The sequence below is a fragment of the Dermacentor albipictus genome, chromosome 5, assembly GCF_038994185.2.
Source record: "Dermacentor albipictus isolate Rhodes 1998 colony chromosome 5, USDA_Dalb.pri_finalv2, whole genome shotgun sequence".
NCBI classification, from domain to species: Eukaryota; Metazoa; Arthropoda; class Arachnida; order Ixodida; family Ixodidae; genus Dermacentor; species Dermacentor albipictus.
In genome coordinates this window covers 25,920,951-25,946,482 of record NC_091825.1, presented here as the reverse complement: position 1 = coordinate 25,946,482, position 25,532 = coordinate 25,920,951, and the positions used below count along the sequence as shown (strand labels likewise).

Below are 25,532 nucleotides of genomic sequence, written 5' to 3'. Positions count from 1 at the left end.
GTGCCACAAATTCCTCAACTGCGTTTCGCAAGCTCACACGGCTTCCTAGGAGGGAAACTGCGGCCAATTCAGTAATTGGCTCATGTATTGCTTTCAGTAGGTGCTCTACAGAGAGGAGCGAAGCATTTTCCAAGCAGTGAATGTTTTTGGAAGCCGCTGATACAGCTGGTTGAAAAGTTTCACAATGAAACCCTGGGAGCGAAGGCGCCGCTCATTTTCATCGTCGCGAGGCAAGCATGCGTCTCGGAGAGCTGATTCAAACCTGTTGAGTCGAGGTCTTCGTTGACATTGACGGCTAAAACGGGGTGTCGGGAAGTTCTCAAAGATTTTTTGCGGCTCTTGGCTTCACAAGCATAATGAGATCTTCCAGCAACTTCATCGGGTCTTGTTTCTCCGCTTGATAAGATTTGTTGACACGCCAAACTTCCGCTGAAAGACACTCCACCAACAATACGCAACATTTGTTTTTTGGGGGGTCATTGCACATGTCATAAAGCATGACTGCGTGTAGCAGTTCTCGCTCCATGCTTTGTTTTTCAGAAACTTCCTGGAGTTCGGTCTATTGGGCTAGTATCCTATTTACTGCCGTGTGTATTGACAACTGACGTGTATCACAAGCTAGCAGAATAGTAAGCGGTGTCCCTCTATCGTTTATGTCGCGCTAAAAGCTTCAGTATTCAAGTTTCGTTGCTGCGGAGTGAGAAAATCATTGATATATTTCTCTCACTAGGAATTCTATATTTTTAGCAACGTAACCAACGCACATGAATCTTCAAGCTGAAGAGAATGACATACGTATCTCACCATAACACGATTAGGAACATCGTTTCTTAGTCGAGTGTAGACGCCACTATTTACGCCCGTCATGGCGCTTCGATTGTCTACTCCTATGACAACATGGTTTTTCTGGTTCAAAACCTTAGACCGTAAACCTTCTAAACGCGCTGAGGCGATGCCTTCAGCATTGCACTGTTGAAGTTCTTGCAGGGTAGGCAAAGTCAAACGATCTCGCAGTGTGACTGAGAAAAATACCTGATGACGATGCCGAGCACCTTGTCGACACTAATATCAGTCGACTCGTCAATCAGAACGCCTTTTGTTTTGTTCGGCAATATCTTCCAGTAAAGATTTTCAGAAGGCGGTCTGAGGACTTTCTTTATTAGACTAGTACACTTTGTGCAGGTAATCTTGATCGTACACGCGACCTGCCTATATTGAAAAATTTCCTTGCAATCTTCTGCCAACTTGCCAATCGCGTTCATAGCACAATGTTCAGCCAAAAACAAAGAGCAATGGTGCCTTCTGCTTGCTCCACAGGTCTTGGCGTTAGACGTTTCATGACATCACTTATAGCAGGCTGCTCAAGTCCTTTGCATGGCACACATGCCGGGTGTTTCGTAGACGTGGCGACTTTATCGATGCTCGCTTTGTTCGCCTCGATAGAACATTTGGAAAATTTGCAAAAAGCCTTGAAGGAGCCATCGGACATTGTCATGAGCCACTCCTCCTACTTATTCTCTTTAAAGCAGCAGTCTCTGAAGCGCTGTTTGTACATGGCTTGCCCCGTTCTCTGAGCCTCTACAAATCCTACAACAATGCCGCATTCCCAAATTAGTTTTCCCAGTCAGAGGGATGATAAAGAGGAATTACCAACCCCACATAAAAAAGCCGCGTGTTCGACAAAGCACTGCAACACATGCAAAAGAGCATCTGAAGTCAGTTGCCACAGAGACAGTCCGATGACCTCGGGATCACGATATGGCCATCGTGATGAGTGGAGCACTGTCGACCCCAGCGCTGGCTTGGCATCAGTACTTAGGATCGAAACACCGAATGTCACATGGCAGCGTTTCTGGACCGAAATCCCTCGAAATAAAACACGGACAGCCACTGGCTGGGCATCAGTTGTGTCGAAACAGCGGAGGTCTCATGGTAGCGCTTCTGGCGCTTCTGCAAAACGAAACTAAGCCACGGGTTGGTAACCGGCAGATCATAGCTTCTTATATGGTATGGCGTGTTTATTTCTTCGTTCGCACCAAAGCATGCAGGTGCCCTCTCCCTCTCACTCCGGGGCGCGTGACCCTATTAGTCGGGATTCACGTGAGGCTCCAAAAAGCACGTAGCGTTTCTTCCTTGTCCGAATGGCAGCTCATGCGATTGAAGAGGAGAGGGAGAAATTTTCATGAGCAAGGCTACGCTCTCTCCGGCTGTCATCAGTGGAGGACTTTTCTCAGATATTCTCGTACATTGTATGGCATGAGCGGGTGAGTCTTCGTTCGCGTGGCTCTAGCTTCCTAAATAGGCGCTGATTTCTTTGGCACTTGTGAAAAATGCTTATTTCACATGAAATTAAGAACTGTCGTAACGTAAACAAAGGACAGTGTACCAGACAGGAAATAACAAACGACGTGCATTAGATCGAATAAACAAACGCGAAATGCCCCCTTGCTTTCTGTTGTAACACAGTACCCACGCATTCATTCAACCTTTGGCATCGATTTCTTTCACATTCCTTCTGTCTGCGCACGAAAGGATGTGATAGTGAAGCAGCTGATCCAGCTATAGCTTGGACGGTAAGTGAAATGAGTAGAAACAGCAACTCACGTCCAGGAATGTGGACTCAGCACGCTGCGCTTTTACTACCAATAATGACATCTTGTGTGGGTTTGAATTGATCAGATTTGGCTTGCGGCGCTGGCATTCACGGCCGGCTTGGACGTACCGCTTAACACACTTGGCAAGTTTGGGCCAGTAGTAGGATTTGCGCACTCTATCAAGCGTTCCCGTACAACCCAAATGGCCAGACGGAGGCTCGTAATGACAGGCGAACAAAACTTCAGCACGGAGGCCTGCTGGAACGACGAAAAGGTAGGCATTTTTGATGGCAGCGGAGTTCTTGTTATACAAGACGCCATGTCGTAAACAAAAAGACGACCATCCTCGAGCTATATGCCGGGGTATTGATGGGTTTCGTCTTTCCAGGTGTTAGAATGTAGGCCGTATTGCGTCGTCTGCGCGCTGCCGTGTGAAAGAATCAGTAACGCTTACGGCCCCAAGGAAAGCGCCGTCGTCCTCAATGTATTGGTTGGTATTGTAGATATGGGTGCGCGAGGGTGCGTCAGCGTCTTCGTGTATACGGCCCGACTTGTGCACGAGGGTCACGTCGTACTCCTGCAGACGTAGACTCCACCGTGACAGTCGTCCACAAGGGTCCCGCAGATGTGCAAGACAGCATAATGAGTGATGACCGGTTACCACATTGAATGAGTGGCCGTAGAGGTAAGGTCGAAATTTGGCCAGCGCCCATATGACGGCACGACAATCCTTCTCCGTAGTGGTATAGGTGGTCTCTGCACGCGATAGCGTGCGGCTGGCTTGCGTAGGCTTTCAGTCTTTCAATACCTTCCTGCCGTTGTACAAGCACAGCACCAAGACCAACGTTACTGGCGTACGTATAAACTTCCGTGTCCGCCTCCTCGTCAAAGGTGGCCAATACTGGTGCTGACACCAGACATTGTCGAAGGTCGGTCAAAGCAGACTCTTGGTCTGAGGCTCAGATGAACGATACATTGTTCCCCGTGAGGCGACTGAGCGGCTCCGCCATCTTTGAAAAGTTTTCGATGAAACGCCGGTTGTGTGCGCAAAGGCCTAGGAAGCGTCGGGCACCTTTCTTGTGGGCCGGTGTTGGAAACGTGCCTACAGCGACAGTTTTCGCGGGATAGGGGCTAACGCCTTCCGCGCTGGCCACGTGTATCAAAAATATCAGCTCCTTGTAGCCGAAATGACATTTATCAGGATTAAGGTTGAGGTTAGCCGATCGGATGGCTTCGAGAATTTGCCGCAGTCGTTTCAGGTGGTCGCAAATGTCGCCGACAAAGCAACCACGTCGTCGAGGTAGACAGGACAGCTTTGCCACTTCAATCCATCAAGAACGATGTCCATCATTCGCTGGAAAATTGCTGGTGCCGAACAGAGACCGAAAGAAAGTACTCTGAATTCGTATAAACCATCTCGAGTGACGAAAGCAGTTTTTTTTTTTGCAGTTTCGTTAATCTGCCTGAATTTGTCAGTAACCGCTCTTTACATCGAGCAACAAAAAAATACTTAGCTCACCTCAACCTGTATGAAGAGTCATGGATACGTCGTCGCGTACACGTCCTTCTTGGTAACATCGTTGACGCGTCGATAAGCAACACAGAAACGAAGGGTCCCGTCTTTTTTCTTGAAGAGAACGACCGGCAGCACCACGGACTGTGCGAGGGCTAAATCACACCATCATCTAGCATCTCCTTGAGTTGGGCTTGAATTGACTCACGTTCTTTCGGCGAGACACGATAGGGCTATTGTTTCGTGGGCACGCGTTATGTCGTTATTCGGTGCTTCGTGACTGGCGTTCGGCCCACCTTAGTAGACTGAGCGAAGCACGCGCGGAATCCGTTCAAGAGTTCCTGCAGTGCGCTCTTTTCGTCGTCCATGAGCACGGATTTTACATCAATGTCTCTGAGCAAACCATCGTCTGTGTCCACTTCAAAAGCAAAGCACTCGACGATGTCCGTCGATGTTTCGGCGTAGGCGACGGCAGTGCCACGAAAAATTTGACGATGCTCAAAGCTAAAGTTGGTAACGAGAACCACTGTATGCCTATCACGAAGTTCCACATGGCTTCGCGCTACACAAATACCTTGGGTCAGCAACACAGAAATGTTGCTTTCTACAATGGCTTCACTGTATTGTAGCTCGTCGGACTTGACCGAAGACAACACTCGCACGTGGTGGTACCGCGATGCTGTTTTCCGAAACGCGAAGTGCGGATGTGTGTCCAATAGCGTCGGCCTGTGTTGTTGCCCTTTGTGTCGAGAAAGTGATAAAGTGCTCGCGAAGGTCAATAATGGCGCCATATTCCCGGAGCATGTCCATACCAAGAATTAACTCGCGGGAACACTCTCGTACAACCAGACAAGAGGCGAGAAAAACAGCCCTGCGAATTTCTACGCTGGCCGTGCATAAGCCAAGCAGTTTGACGAAGTGGCCACCTGCCGTACGAACTGATGCCCCATTCCAGGGCAACGTAACTTTTTTCAGAACGCTCGCCAGTTTGCCACGAAGAATAGAGTAATTGGCGCCGGTATCTACAAGCGAACTCATTTTTCTGCCGTCAATCAACACAGGTATGTCCAGTGAAATCTTGTTCGCGGGAACTAGTTCTGCCGTCATCGTGTTTTCGTTGTTCCGCGGTTGGCACGATACGAGGTCTTCAGCGCGTCCAGTATCAGCGTCCCCGCCTCGGAAGGTCGCTGACGTCAGTTTTACCGACGTAGACTTGGTTATCTCCTTTGCGTCGTCCTCGAGGTGTTATTACGAGCAGGGAAATATCGCTGCAGGGAGGCTAAGCGTGACTGTCGCTGCGGTATGCCCAGCCTGCGCTGCTGCTCGAGGAATTCTGCGAATGTGAGTTTTCCCGGTGTGGACTTGATGTTCCTTGCGTCGTCCTCGAGCTGGCATCACGAGCAGGGAAATATCGCTGCGGTGACGGTGAGCGTGACTGTCGCTGCGGTGTGCCCGGCCTGCGTGGCCCTTCGAGGAATTCTGTGATGTCGGGAGGCCTTTGGCCGAACCTAGATCGAGGCTAATCGATAGAAAAGCCACGGAATCCGAGTCATCGGTAGGCTCACTCCCGATAGACATGACCCGCTTCGCCGCAGTGGTATCGCAGGGGTCGTCGACCGGGTGCTCGCCAAACCTCTTATTTCCTCGCTGGTGTACGGCGGTCGTCGAAGTACGGTAGCGTAGTTGTCGGAGCGGCTTGCCCTCATCGAAACACAATTGGCGACGCAATATAGGTAGGTGTGAAAACTCGCGCGGGGCTCAGTAATGTTTCTGCCTAAGTCTTGCGCCAGGACTCCCTTGGCAGAGGTGGTGCGTTACTGCTGGAAAGAGATGCCTATAGTGCCTGCTGTACTCGTTGCGTACGACTCTGGCAAGGGAGCTGACTGGAGCTGGTGACGTACCGTGGTACATCTGCAGCTTATCGGGAACCACTGAGCGAATACGCTCGCAAAGCAAGGCGATGTCACACCTAAAGCCGCCTACCGGCGTATCCGGAGTGCAGGTGTCATTTACCTGTCGGCTGCACATGTTCGACCGTTGCTGAAGCGTCTTATCCATCGGGGTGGCTTCGGTGAGGAACTCCGCAACAGTCTTGGGCGTATTCCGAACAAGATCGCCAAAGAGCTCATCGTTTGCGCCTCTCATCAGATGACGCACCTTCTTCTCTTCCAATATGCTAGGATCGGCACGCTCAAAAAGACGCGTCATGCCCTCCACGTACATTGTGATGCTCTCGTTGGGCTTTTGAACGCGTGACTAAAGGGCTCGCTCCACTTTTTCGCGGCAATCGGGGCTGGAGTAGCTCTGCAGTAGCTGGCGCAGGAACTCAGACCAGGATGACAGGGCACTTTCGCCATTCATAAACCACGTGCGAGCACCATCCTGGAGGCTGACGTTCCTGAGTTTGGCGTTGTTAGACGCAACCACACGCTCGAGCTCCGCCAGCCAGCCTTCCACATCATCAAATGTGTTGCCATGAAAAGCCGTTGGTCCTTGGGGGTTCAGCAGCGTTAGGAAAGTCAGTGTCACCCTTTCTGTAGAAGTTGCAGTGATCGCAGTCTTCACTTTTTCCTGGAGGTTTCCAAATTCTGGGGCAAGGCCTCGGATTCACTGGCTTGTGTGGTGAACCGTAGTCAGCTCCAATCGTGGGGCGAGACTCTTGCGGCCAAGTGGGGTCTCCTGCATAAGCTGAGTGTACCCAGCACCTCCACTAAATTGTCGCGTATACCCTACTCTAGTATACACACTTTACGAAACGTAAGCGTCGACGCGCGAAGCCGAGACGAACCTCGTTATCCTCCTCTTCAGTCCCCTTAATGTTCCACACCATATGGCATTATTGTACCACGAGCATTCATTTGATACTCATAAGCGACGATAAGCCACACCTGTCAGAAGTCGCGCCGTCTCCATTTCTCATCGCCTCCATCACATCGCCTCCATTTTGCTTATGTGTTCTTTCCTTTTCCTCAGCTACGCAGCTATGTAGACCCGTTTGCAGATTTCTTTGTACTGCCTCTTTCTCTTTTCAACGCTTTCCTTCTTTCTGTGAAGACGCGATATATCTTCGTCTGGTTTGTGTCTTCCTCAAGAGCTAGTAGATGACGCTATGTGCCTACGGTCAGTTTATGGTTCCATTATGGTAGAGTTGTCGTTTAAGTACTGGTTCAAGGAAAGATAAAAGGGCAAATTTTTGAGGCAGCACAATCCGCGCGCCGAAGCATGGCTCCAGGCCCAGACAAAATAACCAATAGTATACTCAGAAACCTAGACGGTCCGATTCATGAGCGTCTGGCATAAGTCATCAATTCTCACTACTGGAAAACTGGAGAACTGCGCAAAGAAAGGAAAGATGCACTTATCATTCTAATCCCCAAACCCGGTAAAATCCCGTCATTGAAGAGCCTACACCCTATAGCTTTGACGTCCTGTTAAGCAAACTAGTCGAACGACTCATCCAATGCTGACTACAAACTCACACTGAAAAATAAACCATTTTCCCTGCACCATGATAGAGGCTTCATAGAAAGCCTATCCACTAAGGACGCCTTCTTGCTATTGAAGGAGGAAGTAATTGGTAACGTAGCACCTGGAAACGAAAACGTAATACTAGTGCTGGATCTGAAAGGCACATTTCACAATGTATCCCATGAGGCCACTCTGCAGAGACTGAAGGATTAAAATTGGTGTGAACGCGTCTTTGCCTACATCCACAGCTTTGTCATAGGAAGGACAGCAACGATAGGCCCATGAAGCATTGGGTAAGAAAATTTTAGATGCCCAACACAGCAACCCCACACGAGGCAATCATGTCCGCTTTGCTTATCACTTGAGTAATCTTCGATCTCTGTAGACAACTAGATCAAATACGAGATGTTGGCTACACCTTTACGCGGCTGATATTACGTTATGGATTCAAAGGCGCGCTAGGAAGCAGAGAACACTACAACAGGCCGCTGAAGAAATGTCTAACTTTGCCCGTCAGTGCGGTCTGCATTGCGCACCAGAAAAATAAGAATGCATCCGTATTATGCCTCCACGTAACAGTAACAAAGAACTAAAGAAATTGTAGAGCTTTTCATTGACCGTCGCCGCATACAGGAGGGACCCAAGCACAGAATCCTTGGCTTCTTGTTGCAGGAGAGTGGTCAATTCCACTCATGCGGCCCGGGCCCTTCGAATGACGGCCAACAACATAGCAAAAGTGATAGGCCGACATACGGGCCCTATAACGTAAGACTATTCCGATATGTTTTTATTCCAACCTCCTGACGTCAAATTTGCGTAACCGCCGAAGTGAGCATCTGTCGAGGACCCGCAGGGTTGTCTGAAGAGACCAATCAAGCGCTCTCCTCTTTCATAGGAGGTCACTTTTGTTTCCTTGATAAACGAATAACATTTCCTACACTGTGCGGCTTCTCTTATCTAATTCTTCCTTTCTACTTTGTTCAGTACTGCAAACCTTGTACAGGCTAAAGCAGGGTGGGTTAAATGGCAAAAAAAAACAAAACAAATAGAAAAACATCAAAGTTTGGCGAAAGGCACTAAAGAGTCATTCCAGTCGGTTGCAATGCGAGGAAAAAATTAAAACTTGAATAAATCTGTTCGCGCAAAATACGGCATCAGGGAATTAGGATGATGATGGCGTGTATGCCTCGACGTTGAAAGGGACAGATATGGAGACCGGTTAATAGCTAGACCTTTATTCCAAAGCAAGAAAAGAAATTGCAAACGTAAAATTTTTCTTCGTTTTGAAGACATTGGATAGCGTTAATCTGCAATAATTCTAAGGGTGAGACATACGGGGAAAACTTGGAGTAAATAAACTTTACAGCTTTTCTCTGTACCTATTCCTGGCGGGTGATATTGTGTTTATTAAACGGGTCCCAGACAACGCATGCATATTCAAGTTTCGGTCTACTTAGTGAATTGTAAGCAAGTAATTTTACGCTAGGGGGAGAATTTATAAGCTTATGTCTTAAGAAATATAGTTTATGGAATGGGGAAGAGCAGATGTTATCTATATGTAAATTCCATGATAAAGTCTTAGTGAGTGTCTCACCCAAATACTTATATTTGGTCTCTTCTAGCAAAGGGGACGAACCTAGCCTGTAGTTAAAAGAAAGAGGAGCTTTCTTGCGAGAGAAGCGAAGAAAGACGGTCTTATAAGTGTTAAGTTTCATGTCCCACGTTTCACACCATTCAAAAATCTTGGCAAGAGAGGAGCTAAGATGGACTTGGTCTATAATTGAAGTTATTTCTTGAAAAAGCACACAATCTTACGCAAACAACCTTATTTGGACATTCGGATAGTGGTTCAGTGGTAATGTCATTATTATATATTTAAAAAAATAATGGCCCCAGCACACTTCCTTGGGGCACGCCAGAGCCTACCGGAAGGCAACTTGATTGTTGCTCATTAACTGTTACAAATTGCTAGCAATAGGTGAAATAGTTGTATATCCATATGACTAAAATTTCCGGTAGGCCAATGCATCTGAGTTTTAATATTAGTTTGTCATGGGGATCTCTATCGAAAGCTCTACTGAAGTCAAGAAATATTGCAACAGTCTGACCGTTCTAATCAAGACAAGAAGCGAGTGTATGTAATACTGTCACTTGTGTAATGTTTGAGTATCCTTTTCTAAACCGGTGCTGGAATTTATAGAGGACTGCGTGCGCATCTAAAAATTATTTATTCTGGTTGAAAATAATATGTTCGATTAGTTTACATTATGATATAAGTGATATTGGACGGTAATTTCCTAATAATGTGCGGTCACCTTTCTTGTGTATGGGCACAATCCTGGCTATCTTCCAGTCGCTCGCTAATTGTCCATGAAGTAATGAAGTACGAAATAGAATAACTAGAAACTTTGCAACAGATTCAGCATATCTCTTCAGAAACAGGTTAGGAAGGTTGTCGGGACCACATGATGATTTAGTTTTTAAATTTAGTAATATAGAAACTACGCCAGGGTATGAAATAAAATTGACATCACAGGGGTCAAACACTTCGTCATTAGATGGACAAGCACCCGAATTTGAAAACACACTGTGAAAGTAGTCATTAAAGTGGTACGCAATATCCCGGTGAATGGTAACCACAGAACCATCAACCAAAATTTTCGACACTGGTTTCTTTGATTCACTTTTATAATTCTAAAACTTTTTTGGTTCCTCTATAATAAAATTCGGCAGCACTGTATTAAAATTTATGGTCTTTCGAACAGTGTACTGCGCGTGCAAGACCTTCTTTTAAATCTTTTTAGTGACGTAAATGCTTAACAGGGATAGGCGGGCTAGTCGGTTGTCGATATTGGAATGCATCATGTAACCACGCAAACAACAAAGTACAAAGAAGGAAACACACAGGACAGGCGTGAAACTTCAACTGAGATTTATTCCGGGAAATCCCACATTTTTACACGTATCATAATCACACTTGCTAATCATCAGACGACCAACACTCGACGTTGGCATGCGGTTGTGAGCGGCATAAATTTGCATCTAAATATTTGAACTCTTTATCACTCAATTACACTGAAGTGCTGCTTATGCAGCAGCCAGATTGCATTTTTATACAGTAAGCTTCATAGATTTCTTCAGTGTCACTACGAAAAAACTTGTAGCACTTAGGGAAGACATCCTCGTCGGCATTTTAAGTCCGCAGCCAAGTCTCGGTTATGACAGCAATGTCTGGGTCATGTTCTAGTAAAAAACCTCAATTGGTTCCGTTTTGCTTACTACACTACGAGCATTTAGGCTGACTATGCGCAAGTGCTTGTCGCATGCTTTGGAAAGGCGTCAAGGCTCGGGCTGCTGAGAGTGTTGATCATTGATTTTATTGGAATACAATTAGCGAGGAGCACGCTCAAATGTAGAGGGATTCGATGGGGCCGAGCCAGTGCACTGAAAATCGATAACCGGATGAAGAGGGTGGTGCCGGCGTCTGCGATTGGTCCACCTTCCCTGGCTTAGCTTGCGGTGGCTGGTCGAAAATCGCGGCGGCATGCAACAAAAGCATAAGAATGACGGTAAAACGGATCCTCAGCAAAGAAGAGCTGGAAGAACGAGGTCGTAAACGTGCTGAAAGTGCTCGAAAACGTTACATGTCCAAGTAAAATGTTTTATAATACGCAAATAAGCCTATGCTTTCCGGCTGGTGGAAGTAATCAGTGCCGGAGCGATTGGCGGCAGCCATCTTTTATTTCTTTTGGAACGGGGCAGCCTGTGGCTATTCAGAAGAAAATTCACTTTTGTTCAATATATTATAGCATCTTTAACGCGTATACGTCATTTTGACGCGGGGAGAATTCGCGGTTTTGTGACGTAGCGTGACGGGCAGGTGACGTGGGAGCAGCCTAAAAACTTTTGACCAATAGCCGAGGACTAATCGCGAATAGGCGTCGAATCAGGAATAACTATTTTTCTTTGTTCGGTCAAATCATGCATAATTAGTGTGTACACGTCATATCAGATGGGAAGCTGTCGTGGATTCGTGACGTCGCGTAACAGACAGCTGAAGTGGGGGTGGTCTAAAAAAGTTTTTCACCAATCTCGGAGGGCTGATTGCAGAACTGGAATAGAAAAGTTTGTAATGGTTTTCCGTTATACCGCCGACCTATCATAAACAAGGTATGAAAGAGGCAGACACCATCACGCTCGTACAAGCCTTAATAATTATCAGGAGTGCCTATAGGCTTCCCTATCGCTCATTAAGCACGATCGAAGAATACCAGGTGGACGCAATAATCAGAACAGCTTGTAAAATACAACGGCACTCAGGCTTCCCAAAAACACATCAACTGAAAAGTTTTGTTCTGAGCGTTTGCAATACCTACAGTGAATTCGCTGTGGCAACTCTGATCACTCAGCGCGAGAAATTCAGCAGGACTACGGCGGGTCGAGGCATACTAAACAGGATTGGCATACCGCCCCACCCACAGCACGTCGGAAAGCAGCTCGAGGAACGTGATCCCTCGGACAGGGATCGCTAATATGTGGCCCCTTTGCCGAGTAACATGCATTCACAGTGTCACGAGGGGCGACCTAGGGCTCGCACAGCGTGGCTAACAGCACCACTTCACCGTGTGAATAGGGAGGACGTCTACTATGTGGACGTTGCCCCTGACAGACGAGGTAATTAACAGAGGAAACCCCCGGCCACCAACACTTCGTCGCTGTGGTGCTCAACGAACACGGCGAAATGGTAAATGCGCTGTTCTTCGGCGCGTCCTCAGCGACGCAAGTGGAGACCAGAGTCATCGCGTTGACCATACACACAGGTGAATGTAGAAGATGTTACAGTACCATCGCCACGGACTGCGAAGCCGCATGTGGTCTCCCACTACGAGGCAGAATTCCCAAACGCTGTAGCGCTGTAATGCAACATCGCTCCCACCGCCAACACTAGATCTGGTGCCCGGGACACCAGGGGTTCGAGAGAAATGAGAGGGCAGGCGCCGTGGCTCGCGCCTCAACTTTCCGAGCAGCGACACTTGCTCCATCACAAAACTTCCATACCACTGCTCCTTATCAAAATTATAACCCTACAATCGCAAGGTATTTGCTCGCCCATCAGCATTTTACCCAAGTATACGCCCTTCCCCATAAACATCTATCAGGAGAAGAAATCATGAGTTGGAGAAAAAGATTGCACGCCATGTTCCCGATGGGCTATCGAGGTTCCTGCCGCTAGTGCGCAGGAAGTTGGACGCTTTTTCACATTTCCTGAAGCTGGTCAGAACAGCCCTCGCACCTGAAAGCCACAGTTTTCGCAGCACAACACACGTTAGAACAGTGCGAGGAGCGAAAGTCCAGCTCTGACCTGGCCGACGAGCCGTCACTGATCTACTGTGTTGGACGGGTGGCTAAGGCAAGCGGGGCTTTCGACTAGGGCTCCCCTGTGCGAATAAATATATCGCTGAACAAACTTTCTTTTCTCTCTCTCTCTCTTGCCCACCATTCATTGGTCACTGGTTACAGAGAAAACTAGTGTTGACGACCAAGTATATCAGTTTACTGAGGCTGCTTTGAGCACTATTGGCTAATACATTCCCCACTAAAGAACTTTAGCGCTCCAAATATAACCTTTCGTTTTCATTTGAACTTATAACCCTGAAGCACAAAGATCGCGCGCACCCTAAATTATGAAGTCCTGTCCCTAATGGCTAAACAGAAGAATTCCGATTTTTTGGGCTCTTTTCAAATGCTTTTTTCTTGTATCGGCTCACAAGTTGCGTTGTCATGATCACACATAAATCTACTTGCTCCCAGAGCAGCGCAGCTGCGGGAAAGGGTGGTCTGATGAGTTCACCTGCACCGGAGCGTCAGTCATTAGAAAAGATTCCGCAAACAATCACAGCCGTTTCGCTCCCACGGTGCAGAGAAAGGGCGGGAAAGGGCTTCGCGCGCGCTGCGCCGGTTTCGCTTTCGTTCAGTTCATTTTCGGCAAACGGATGGGACGGCCGCGCGTTGGGCATTCTCCAGGCAGTATTCGACGAGTGGCGGCTCGCCCGGAGAGGGCACGCCGTCGGCGCGCCGGCCGTTAAGGCCTAAATATAGTCGGACGTATCGTGAACGCGAGCACACGTTACGCGACGTTGGCGAGAACGACAGCGTTTATAATGCGACCGACGGTTCAAGGCACTGGCGCCGCCAACGTAACCCGATGCGGCCAAAGGGCTCCGACGCGCCCGGTGTCTAACGACGCTCGCCCCCGCGCCGATAACGCCAGGATATAAACGCGGCTTTATACCTGCCCTAACCAACGCAATCCGACAGCAACAAGAAATATACCTCGAGCTGAGGGAGCGAGAGGCTGAAGCAATACCGCACTTTTAACTGCGGGTTACTTAACCGTGACGAAGGTCAGGTGCACGCAGGACAAGCTTCGCTGACCTCCTTTTTCGGTAGGGGAAGGGTTCGTAAGTTTTTCATAATTTGGACGACACTCACATAATTCATTATTGAAATAGAGCACGTCTGACTAAGCAGGAGTAATTAGGAAGTATGTCTACAAGGGCGCTTTACTAAACTTGAAGATTATATTGGCTTGATTGATTTATGGATGTAAAAATTGAAGCAGTACATCGTGAACTGTATTTCTGCCCATTTCTCATGTTATAAATAAATGTTCAGGTTTCAACGCTGCTGTCAGTTGGCAGCACATGACGGTTCCCAAGTCAAGTGCTTTGTTGCTGGCTCAAAAGCTCTTCCGGGAATTAAGGGAGGGGATAACAGGCCTTAAGCGCTTGCAGCCTTCCCTATACTACGGCCCTGATGGCATCACTTCCGTAATTCTAAAAGCTTACGGCAGTATATTTGCCGCAGTATTCAGATCTATATTTGTAACTCGTTGATTACTTCCACTTTCCATTACATGTGGAAAAGTGCTCGTGTCATTCCTGTATTTATATCTGGCTTTAAGACCAATGCCTGGAATTATTGGCCGGTTTTTTTTTTTCTCCTCAATGCGTTTAAAATTTTGGGGCTTGCTCTTCTCAACATAACGTATGAAGAACTATTGATTCCAACTAAGGAGGTCTTTTTCTCTCTCTGGCTGCTTCATTATCACAAATCTCGCATGATTCATTACGCAGATCTCTCCACCGCTACTTCGGAAGGAGCAAGTTGACTCCCTTTATTGCGACTTCAGCAAAACTATTGATATAGGCCGTCACTAATTACTTCTTGTGAAGTTTGCGAACTTCGGTGTTGACTCGTCAGTTGTCAACCTCTTGCGCAGTTATGTTTCTATAGGTTATGCGGTGTTAACGTCAATGGCCAAACGTAGATGTACATTTGTGTATGTCCATCGTGCAAATGTACATGTACTTTGTACATTGCAACTAGCGGCGTCCCTCAAGGATCAGTGTTAGCGCCACTTATTTTAAACATTATTATTAATGACCTCTTTGCTGCTATTCGGCATTATTTTCTCACTATGTTGTTGACATCAATATAATAAAGGAAAGACATAATACCAGCGACTGCACAACCAATGGTCTGACTTTTTATTCCTTTTCTAGATGGTTGAAATATAATCACCTCGCGTTTAATGCTCCTAAGGCCAAAATTATAAGCTTCGCTCCATACAGCAGCACTTATTTTCCAAATTTTGTAGATTCTGTACCAATGTGTGGGGTCTGGGAGGTCAGTGATTACGGTGTGTTCTACAATAGAATCTTACACGTTTTTGCCCACACCAAAAACTTTGCAATGCCGTTGTCACAGCTTCTCACCCATTCACCGTCGGCATGAGGTCATCGATGTGATATACAAGCCGGTTGGTCTTTCTGTACTCAAGCGAACACAGCGAAGGACTCATAGTCGGGAGGAAGATAGAAAAAACTATTTATCGACTGACAATGACACAAAGATTAAAAGAGACACAAAAAACACAAGAACGCTAACACACATGCGCTTAAGCTAGATCAATGATGAATACAAAAGAAAGACAACGAACAGTTAACAGTAAATATAGAAATTGACACTACACAAAACACACTTAACGGTGGTAAACTAAACAAAGTTCAAAAGAAAGGAAATGATGGCATACGCATGGCCGAGAAGCAGCAGCAAGTTCATAAAGCGTGAAGTCGATGGCACAGCTTTCCCGAAGAAGGCTGGCAAGCCGATCTCGTTGCGGTGGATGCGATTGCTGGGCTGGGTTTCCCGGTAGCTTAGGTCTGACGTCTTCCCTCGAGCAAGTTGAGCTAACTTGGGGGGAACTACCGTGAGCTTCATTGTAGACGTTAGTTTGTCGTCTCTTACGCCAACTAGTAACTCGCAGTTCAGACGCAGCTAGGCAGACCAGGCGATACTGGATGGCACTAGCTCCTTGACGCTTCTCAGCAGATTGCAGGCTCAGCTTGTAGATTCTAGATGTCCCAGCTCGGTCTAAAACCTGCATTTAAATTACTTTTCCTTTCCCTAGTTCCCTGTGCTGGGGAACGGCAGATATTGGTCACGTACCAATCAATTAAGTTCAACCAATCGGACAACGACTACTCCCCAGTTCTGGGCCGCGCCCCATTTAATTAGGGGCGAGGGAATGGTTGATTCTCAAACCATTTTGAGGTTGCGCACTCTTATTCCACCACGCACGCACACCCTTGAGTCCGTGGCGAGCCTCTATTGTTCCTTCGCAAACACAGGAGAAACGATGGAAGCTGGCCAATGGCGCTGTCGGCGCACATACGCTGCCAGCACTTCGTGGACACAGGCTTGCACAGACACACCGCATATTTCGGAGTATTCGCACCTCCGCCTTCTTAGCTTCTCAATGCAGGCGCGGGGCAGAGAATGCACAGGGGTTCCTACAGAAAGCTGTCGGGGCGTCATGGTCGCATTGACAATAAAAAGCCAATAATCTCTCAACCTGCCTTCGACTTCTTTCGGCCGCTTGCCCGAGTGGCCGGCAATATCTGCCTTGCTCGTCGGTACCTAGTGCTACGACCCTTTTGGCGCCCGTTGGTCGGTGCTACGCCGAATCAAATAATGCCGCACCCTGACAGCCGCACATGTGCTCTCTGGGCTAAATTCACGAACTATCAGCATAATTCCATCCCCTAGAAAGTTTTGCACGATGTAGACAAGTTTCGGTCTTCGAGAACTCAGATACGTGTCAGTCGTCTGGAATGTCATTTCTGGATTGAACGTTATAGGTCCGCTCCAGAAAACGTTATTTACGTACACATAATCCCCGCTTCGCTAACACCGACACCGGCCCTCGTTCAAGCACTGTTGGATTATTGTCAGTGCCTCTACTTCGCTTCGGGTGTTAATTGAGCTGACCTGTTTCTTTCCGTGCTGTTTCCGGATATCTTCCATACTGAAAGATTTTGCGCCAAAAAACAACACACACCAGAAAGACGATGACACCACGGGCGCAACTTCAACTGTTTAATGAGGGTGAAAGCACTCGACATATATAGCCCTTCACAACACCGCGCATGCGTACAAGGCAACATGGAGTACAAGGTTTTATCAGAGTGGGCGTGATAGAAACTTCAGCTCAGCATCGTAAAGAAAAACCGACGTATCACTAACACAGTTCGGACCCGCTTTCTTGATGTAGAAGGCTTCCAATGTTTCACGTGATGTCTGATGCTTGCCTCTACCCAAAATCTTCGCATCGCGGAACCATGGAAAACAATCGGCGCAAGCCCTGCAGTGATCCACAAGTCGCTCACCTTCATTAGTCTTTAAACCTTTTGCATGTTCCCTAAGTCGGTCGTTGACACAACACCCCGTCTGTCCAATGTAGGATTTCCCGCAGGACATAGGAATTTCATATACCACGTTTGTGGCACACTTTACGAAACGTTGACCATATTTCTTCTGACAGCCAGGCATTTGGCTTTCGCAAGCTATGCGACGGCTTGGCTGGGCAAGCTTTTGGGAAGCGGAGAACACCACCGGTACATTATACCGGTATGCAAGATCACCAACTAGCCCAGCACTTAACTCTTCCCGGTATGTTCCCCTGCCCTGAGCTTCTCGCTTTGACCGACTATCATTGCTCTTTTCTGAGCTTGGCATTGACGTTTCATTATTTGACAAATGCTGCAACGTCCTTTTTCTATTGTATTTACCTTGCATCTCTTTTGTATGCGGACTTCTTATACTGATTCTTTTTATTGCCTTCTTTGTGTTTACATTGCCATGTTGTTTTCTTGATTTTATTGTATGCGTACGCAAACACTGTGGCCTCATGGTTGTTTCTTGAAACGTTATATGAATGAGGCAAGTTCAACCGACCGACTGCCCGACCGACCGAGCATTTTTTTCATAGCATTTTTTCACCCAAACGTGAGATTCTCGACGCAGCATTCGCGGCTTGTTTATGCTTCATGGTAGCACCGCTACACAGAGTACGCTGCAGTACTGTGTACATTAACAATGTCTGTTTTTATGTGCATATTACCAATACAGTACGTGTATTTTCCTTCCAATAATGTACGCTATCTCCTCGCAGGCAAGTTCTACTTTGACAAGACCCCGGATGTGCGTGATACATTCACAGGAAAAACAAATGAAATCAGGCAAAGCTACAACGAGAGTGTTGCGGGCGACCAGAATCAGGGCCGGACACTTTCTCTGGAAATGCCGGGGAAGAAATATTATATTTACTTCCTCTTCGACGCTTCCAGCAGCATCGGAGAGAAGAACTTTCGCACGGGAGTCAACCTTGCAAAGGCCATTACAAGAAAGGTATAGGCATTATCCCATCTTTTATTAGGATTAAGCCAGTAAATTTGCTTATCTACAGAATCTATAATTAAAAACCTACAAGCATACTGTTGCATAACGTATGGCACGCAGAACAACTATTTTAAAGGTAGGTATAAGAGGTAGAAAAAGAGGGTGACGTTATCAGGAACTTAGGCATTACAGAGCACGTGGCACAAACAGTCATTGCCCTACCACTCTGTGAAGAAGAATGATTAACGAAACTGTATGTGGGCCCGTAATGGCGAACTGCACGTCTGCCACGGGTCGGCCCTGCATTGCACTACCTTCGGCATCCACCCACGTATGAGAAATTGTTGATCTATGCGCGGACGCGATCAGCCTGATCTTAGCCATCGACAGCTTCGCTGTCAAAAGCGTAAGGTGGCTTATTCAAGGTCGCGTCACCAGAGCCGCATTAAATATACAATAGAGCACTAAACAGGATAAAGGATGTTGTCTGGTCAGTCAATCAGCCTCGAAGGCGGATCTCGCAACAACTTAGTTTTGGCCAGAACCGGTATTTTTATTGTTAAAAGCAAAAGCTCTCCACGTTGCACGAACGAGGAGTGGCGGGGGTGGAGGATGGGTGGGGGAGATGGGCTTTCCTGTCGCTACACGCCACAGTAAAGATATTTCTTTCTATTTTTTCTGCCGAACCACTAAGTCTATTCTGAAGCTTCATCACCGAGTCTGAAGAGATAATGTGTTGAAAATGGGGTGTAAAACGAACATGGATGATCGAAACACAAAGCGAGTAGACACTAATAGAACGTCGCAGTTAAGTCTTATTCCTCTGAAACACTAAAAAGCGCATTGATACATACATTCTAACTTATCTACAAAATATTTGTTTGAGCCTAGGTACCCAGACTACGTACGAGGCACGGAGTCTCACCATTCTGCCTCATGAATTCACCATTACAGCCCACGCTGCCAGTACTGAAGTTTAGTATTTTGATCAGCTGAAGGAACAATGGCCGCGGATACTTATTGTCCCGTTCTCCAGATTCATATAAACATTCGCTGGACAGCTTTTCAACTGACAGGCCTATAGATCGGGCTCATATCATATTTCGCTGTAGCCGCGGAGCGCCTTCCCCTCTGCGGCTACTTCGGCATTTCCCTTTCAAGTCAATGCCCTCTTCTGTAGCTCGCCGGCAAACAAAAATTTATCTTTATATCCGAGCGTGATGGCCAGCATCGATATGTTCTTACAGTAGGGTTAATGCTAAATGCCACTGGTCACAACAGCGACTCTTCACACTCTGCCTATTCAGGAATTCACAAAACGCTTTTAGTGAAGCTCAGCAGTTACGGCGACGGCGGGTGTCTATCAACGCAGACCATGATTCTTCACCAAAACGTGTTCGTGCAGCTGACATATATATATTTTAGAGCAGCTCTTAGGCGCCCATTGCAGCGGCGAGTGCAGGCGCCGGTATTCTCACTCGTAACCAAACGGTCGAGAGTAGCAGATGAAAGCGGGGACGCGGCGCGAGAAGGAAAGCGGTGGAGTACAATGCGACAAAAGTATGAGGCGGACAGCGGAGGAGGCGAAGGCGTGAAAAGAGTAGTGCCATGGAATAAGCGGACTGCGGCAATGTTGTCTACGAGATGGTGCCAAATTAGCGCGCATCGTCTGGGCGGTTTATCTGCGCCGGCTGCCGTGGATCGCGCCCACGCAACACCCACGCGCTACCTCCCACACCCTCCAGACTATCGAGGCAGTCGCGCCACATTTCGCTCCGTTTGCAACGTGCCGCACCAGACAGATTGTCCTCGCCACCCAATATATCGCAAAATGTAAACTTGTGTAGAGCTCCACTCAAATTTTGTATCAGGCAGTATCGTAATCATCGATGCATTTTTGTCGACGTGATAACTGTGGTGATCAATAAACGGTACCGTGGAGCTAGCGTAAGAGCAGCAGCCCTAGTGAGATCAACTTTTCTGTTTTAATAACGGTTCGACAACACTGAAGCCGACACTTGTCGATGTTGTTTGATAACCAGCGGCTTAGCGAGGGCGCTGGCCTGGCCGTGTGATAAATGGCTTTATTCGGGGAGGCCAATACAAGGAGGTGATATTGTAGCGACGTGTCGCGCTCCATTTTATGCCACGTTACCAGTCACAGTTCGTGACCTACTGATCCCATCGATAAGGTAGGCGAACCGTCACCATAAACCACTGACGAATAATGAAGTGCGAAAATCGTGAAACTGAATAGTGTAGGTAAAGGAGGGGGGGAGGGGGGGGGAGGGGGGTAGTGGCGATATACAAGCGCGGGCCTTACTTATGGTAGCCTTTCTGTCACTACATCGTTCCATGAAAATGAGTAACGTATGATGAACGTCATGCCAAGCGCGTCTCCGATTAGCGAATTTATCGATTCGATTTCACCGGCGAAAATTAGTAACTGAATTACGAGGTGTACGACATTCTCAGAGACCTTTACATAATACTCTGTATCGTGGAGCTGAACTTGTGTGACTTCAACAATAGCAAGCACTGCTTCCAAAACAGGAGCAAACAATGGCTTGTGCAAAGAGAGGCATTTGCATTTGCAGATAAAACCTGACCGAATCGAAATGCGCGGCTGTACTGTTCGCAAGCCTGATAATCAGCCACCGCCGATGTACACAAGTGTGAAAGGAGAGTATGCTGAGGATTCCTTTTGCGCCAACACTTGCGCCAACACTTTTTCACCTACATGCATGCTTTGCTCACGGTGCTGTGCCCAAAGCATGCGACAGCTTGAAAATTAAGTGCGAAATTTGGCTCCGATGAGCGTATACTTTATGGGGACTATCTTCGTGTGTAAGCCTCTGGCCCTACCGGTTCTCTCCTCGAACACAACCCCCTCATTTCAGTTAACGCTAGCTTGCTGGTAATCGTGGGAATGATCCGATAGGAGCTGTTGCTGTATTTGGCTTATCCTCAGCGCACTTGCATGAATATACTTGTGTATTTATACTGGCTTCCAGCGTGCACATCTTTTCTTGTTGTCTGGTGATTGCCCCTAGAAATAATGTGCTGTTTATGCTCTTTATAACTGTTTAACTACTATTTACTTGCGATTGTCCTTGGTTGCCAACTATTGTCTGTATATTTTTGCTAATATTATTGTTTCTATACCGAAACGCTTGATTTTTCTCATTCTTAATGTAACTTGTCTCCCCAGTCATGTAACCCTGTTTCTCTGTCCAATGTGTCCCTTATTGCATGGGCGGAAGAACTCATAAGTCCACTCACTCAGACTCATTCAGACCCCGATCGGCCCATGAATGAGACGTTCATGGCTCTTCAATGGGGCGGTACGGGAATGGTCGGACGTAATCTAGTGCCGGGAGGGAGTGAGAGTATGAGTGAGATAGGCTTAGCATACGTTTTATATGCCTAAGCCTAAGTAGGTGTGGCGACGTAAACTATTGGTGAGTCATAGTACTAGTCCGAGTGAGCCCAGCTTAATAGAATGTTAGTGTCTGAACCCGGGCGAAGCATAAGAAAAATACATACAGGGGGATATTTTTTTATGTTTTATGGACTTTTTCAAAATTGTCTGCTACAGATAACATAATTCTTATCCTCGAGTTCAATTATTAGAAGACGCGGACATTACAAGCACAAAAAAATCGAAACACATATTGAACTTATTAGCAGTAACTTACTAATTAATTCCTTACGTGACGAAAACGATCGGCAGGCTGAAAAGCCCCGTTGCCATCGCGTGGCACGTACCCAGTTCGTTCGCTGGCTGCACCCTACCTGCTGGTGCTCAGTTTATCGCTGCTGCTCTACAAGCCCAATACACCCCCCTTTACAATTGGTGGAGGTGCTGGGTACAACCAGAATTCTGGAACTTCGTAATCGGACACTGTCCGATTACGATAATGCCGGAAGAAGGACCACCACAACCACAACCCGCTGCCCCGGTGACTACCGTGGTCTGCCCCGGCCCGTTGCGGCAACGCAACCCACCCATCTTCAGTGGTAACGAAGACCATGACTTCGAAGACTGGCTCGCTGACTACGACCGGGTGAGCATCCACAACCACTGGGACGACACCAAAAAACTTAATTACGTGTCGTTTTATTTTAGCGGTGTCGCCAGCGTGTGGCACCACAACCACGAACGTGATCTGACTACGTGGACGGCCTTCAAGACTAACGTGACAGAGGTATTTGGGCGCCCCACGGTCCGCAAGCTTCGCGCCGAGCAACGTTTGCGTGGCCATGCGCAACAGTGCGGGGAGAAATTTACGAATTATATAGAATATGTTGTCGACCTCTGCAATCGCGTTGACGTCGCAATGCCTGATGCCGAGAAGATCCGCCATATCTTAAAAGGCATTGAAGACGACGCCTTCCAGATGCTGTTGGCAAAAAATCCCTCGACAGTCTCTGAACTCGTCAGTCTGTGTCAAAGCTTTAACGAACTGCGCAAACAACGCGTAGCCACCCGCCAATCTACACCTCAGGCCACTTCAATGTCGAGCTTGGCTGCTGCCCCGGATAACGTTTCGCTGATGCTACAGATCAAGGAGTTCGTCCGTGAAGAGGCGGCTCGTCAGCTTTCTTTGACTTCACTTGCACACGGCCAGCCGAGTACTCCGTTGGCGCCCGCTCTCCTATCTGTCATGAAGGAGCAGGTAGCCGACCACATTTCGCCTTCTGTTCAGCAGGCTCCGATGGCCGCTCCCCTCCAGTCCTTCCATTGGTGAACTATGCACGACCTTGAGACCATTGGCGCACGGAAGACAATCGTCCAATTTGTTTTTAATGTGGCCGTGCTGGACACGTGGCACCTCACTGTCGCCTGCTTACACCGAACGTCTCGAACAATGTGCGTCCATATGCGCCACGTTTCCAACAACACCGCAACTATTCGGACGCCTTTGAATCTGCTTCTGCCGTCGACACCGCATTCTCCGCCGCTCGCCGTTCACCGTCACCTCGCCGCCGCTCGCTTTCCCCCATGCACCGGCGGCGGAGCCCTTTGCGCCAGGAAAACTAAATATCGCAGTTCAGGAGGCGAGAACTTCGGTGCCAGCGAAATGTATAATGCCTCACGCTTCCCCGAAGAATGTTATTGAAGTCGCAATCGAAGGAACATTGACGCTAGCACTTGTCGACACCGGCGCTGCACTTTCAGCGATAGATGCCCGTATTTGCCGCAAGATCAGAAAAGTGACGACGCCGCTTTCTGGACTGTCTCTTCAAACTGCCAACGCGCAGCACGTCGATCCATCCGGCGCCTGTACTGCTCGTGTCGTAATTAAGGAGGTCGTCTATATCACAGAATTCATCGTGTTGCCATCATGTTCACACGACGTCATATTAGGTTGGGACTTTCTCTCCACACATCATGCGATCATTGACTGCGCCCACGCTGAAATCGAGCTGTTCCAGTTTTCGACCGATATTATCACTGACCATCAGGACCATTGTAGCAAAATCGCTGTTTCAGACGACACCGTTATACCTGCCTGGTCTTCCACTCTTGTCAGTATCTGTTGCGAACCTGTAGATGACGGCACAGTACTCTTCGCTCCGTATGAACTCTTAGTTCGCCGCCGTTCACTACCACTGCCGTTCGCCATCCTCGAATTCAAAGCTGGCGCCTCTCTCATGTGCGTCTCCAATCCATCGGCGGAACCAGTTACGTTACGCCGCCATGAAAGCATTGGCAGAGCAGAACCACTGACCTCATCTTCAATATTTGACATGATGGACGACTGCACTTATCTTGCTGCTCTCGAGGCGTCGCCTCCTCAGTCACTGCCGCGTTCTTTTACACCACCTATTGCCAGTGACCTTACGACGACGCAGCGCGACGAACTTCTTCGCTTGCTCCAAGGCTTCTCTTCGTCTTTTGGCTGCCAAGCATCATCACTCGGCCGCACCACGACTCTTTCGCACACTATCGACACTGGAAGCCATGCGCCAATTCGACAGCGTCCCTACCGAGTATCGGCGACTGAAAGACGCATTATCAATGACCAGGTGAACGATATGCTCAATCGCGGTGTCATCCAGCCTTCTAGTAGTCCGTGGGCATCACCAGTCGTCCCAGTTAAAAAGAAAGACCGCACCATACGATTTTGCGTCGATTACCGGAGGCTAAACAAGATTACCCGAAAGGATGTATACCCATTGCCACGTATTGACGACGAACTTGACTGTTTGCAAGGAGCGGAGTTTTTTTCCTCCTTAGATCTCCGCTCTGGCTACTGGCAGGTGCCCATTGCTGACGCTGACTGTTCGAAAACCGCGTTTGTAACACCAGACGGCTTGTATGAATGCACTGTAATGCCGTTCGGTCTGTGCAATGCACCCGCCACGTCCGAACGCATGATGGACGGCGTCCAACGTGGCCTGAAGTGGCATACTTCCCTCTGCTACCTCGACGACGTTGTCGTCTTTTCTCCTGATTTCCCGATCCATCTTCGGCGTTTACATCAAGTTTTGACCTGTCTCCCGAATGCTGGTCTCCAGCCTAACTTAAAGAAGTGTCGATTTGCAGCTCGAAAACAGACTATATTAGGCCACGTTGTCTCCAAAGAAGGCATTCTTCCTGATCCTGCTAAACTTCGCTCCGTATCCGAATATACAAAGCCTACTAACTTGAAAGCACTAAGCAGCTTCATTGGCCCATGCTCTTATTTCCGACGTTTCGTTCGCAATTTTGCTAATGTGATCGCACCACTAAACCAACTTCTCCAAGGCTACAATGAACTTTCTGCTTGGTCGGAAGGCTCTGATGTTGCCTTTGCGACTCTTCGTCACCTACTCACGTCTCCGCCAATCTTGCGCCATTTTGATCCCAGCGCACCTACAGAACTTGACACTGACGCCAATGGTGTCGGCCTTGGTGCCGTGCTCGCACAACGCAAGAACACTAATGCCGAATACGTAGTCGCTTATGCTAGTCGTGCCGTCACGAAACCTGAGGCCAATTACTCAGTAACAGAAAAAGAGTGCCTGGCTATCGATGGGCTCTTCAAAAATTTCGTCCATATCTCTACGGTTGACGCTTTGACGTGGTGACGCATCATCACGTTCTTTGCTGGTTGTCCAACCTAAAAGACCCGTCGGGCCGCCTCGCTCGGTGGGCCCTCCGAATCCAGGAATATGATATCCGTGTCGTCTATCGCTCTGGACGCCAACACGCCGACGCCGATGCC

At 47.9% G+C, this 25,532-nt stretch overlaps 1 protein-coding gene across 2 annotated transcripts in view; it reads left to right on the top strand.

Annotated features, from left to right (window-relative positions):
* Window positions 1–25,532, top strand: part of LOC135898283 (complement C2-like) — a 240,593-nt gene that overhangs the window by 106,759 nt on the left and 108,302 nt on the right. For both annotated transcript variants that reach the window (XM_065427150.2, XM_065427151.2), the window contains exon 10: window positions 18,092–18,327. In XM_065427150.2, the coding sequence (XP_065283222.1) occupies window positions 18,092–18,327 (236 nt within the window). The remainder of the gene's footprint in view (window positions 1–18,091; window positions 18,328–25,532) is intronic.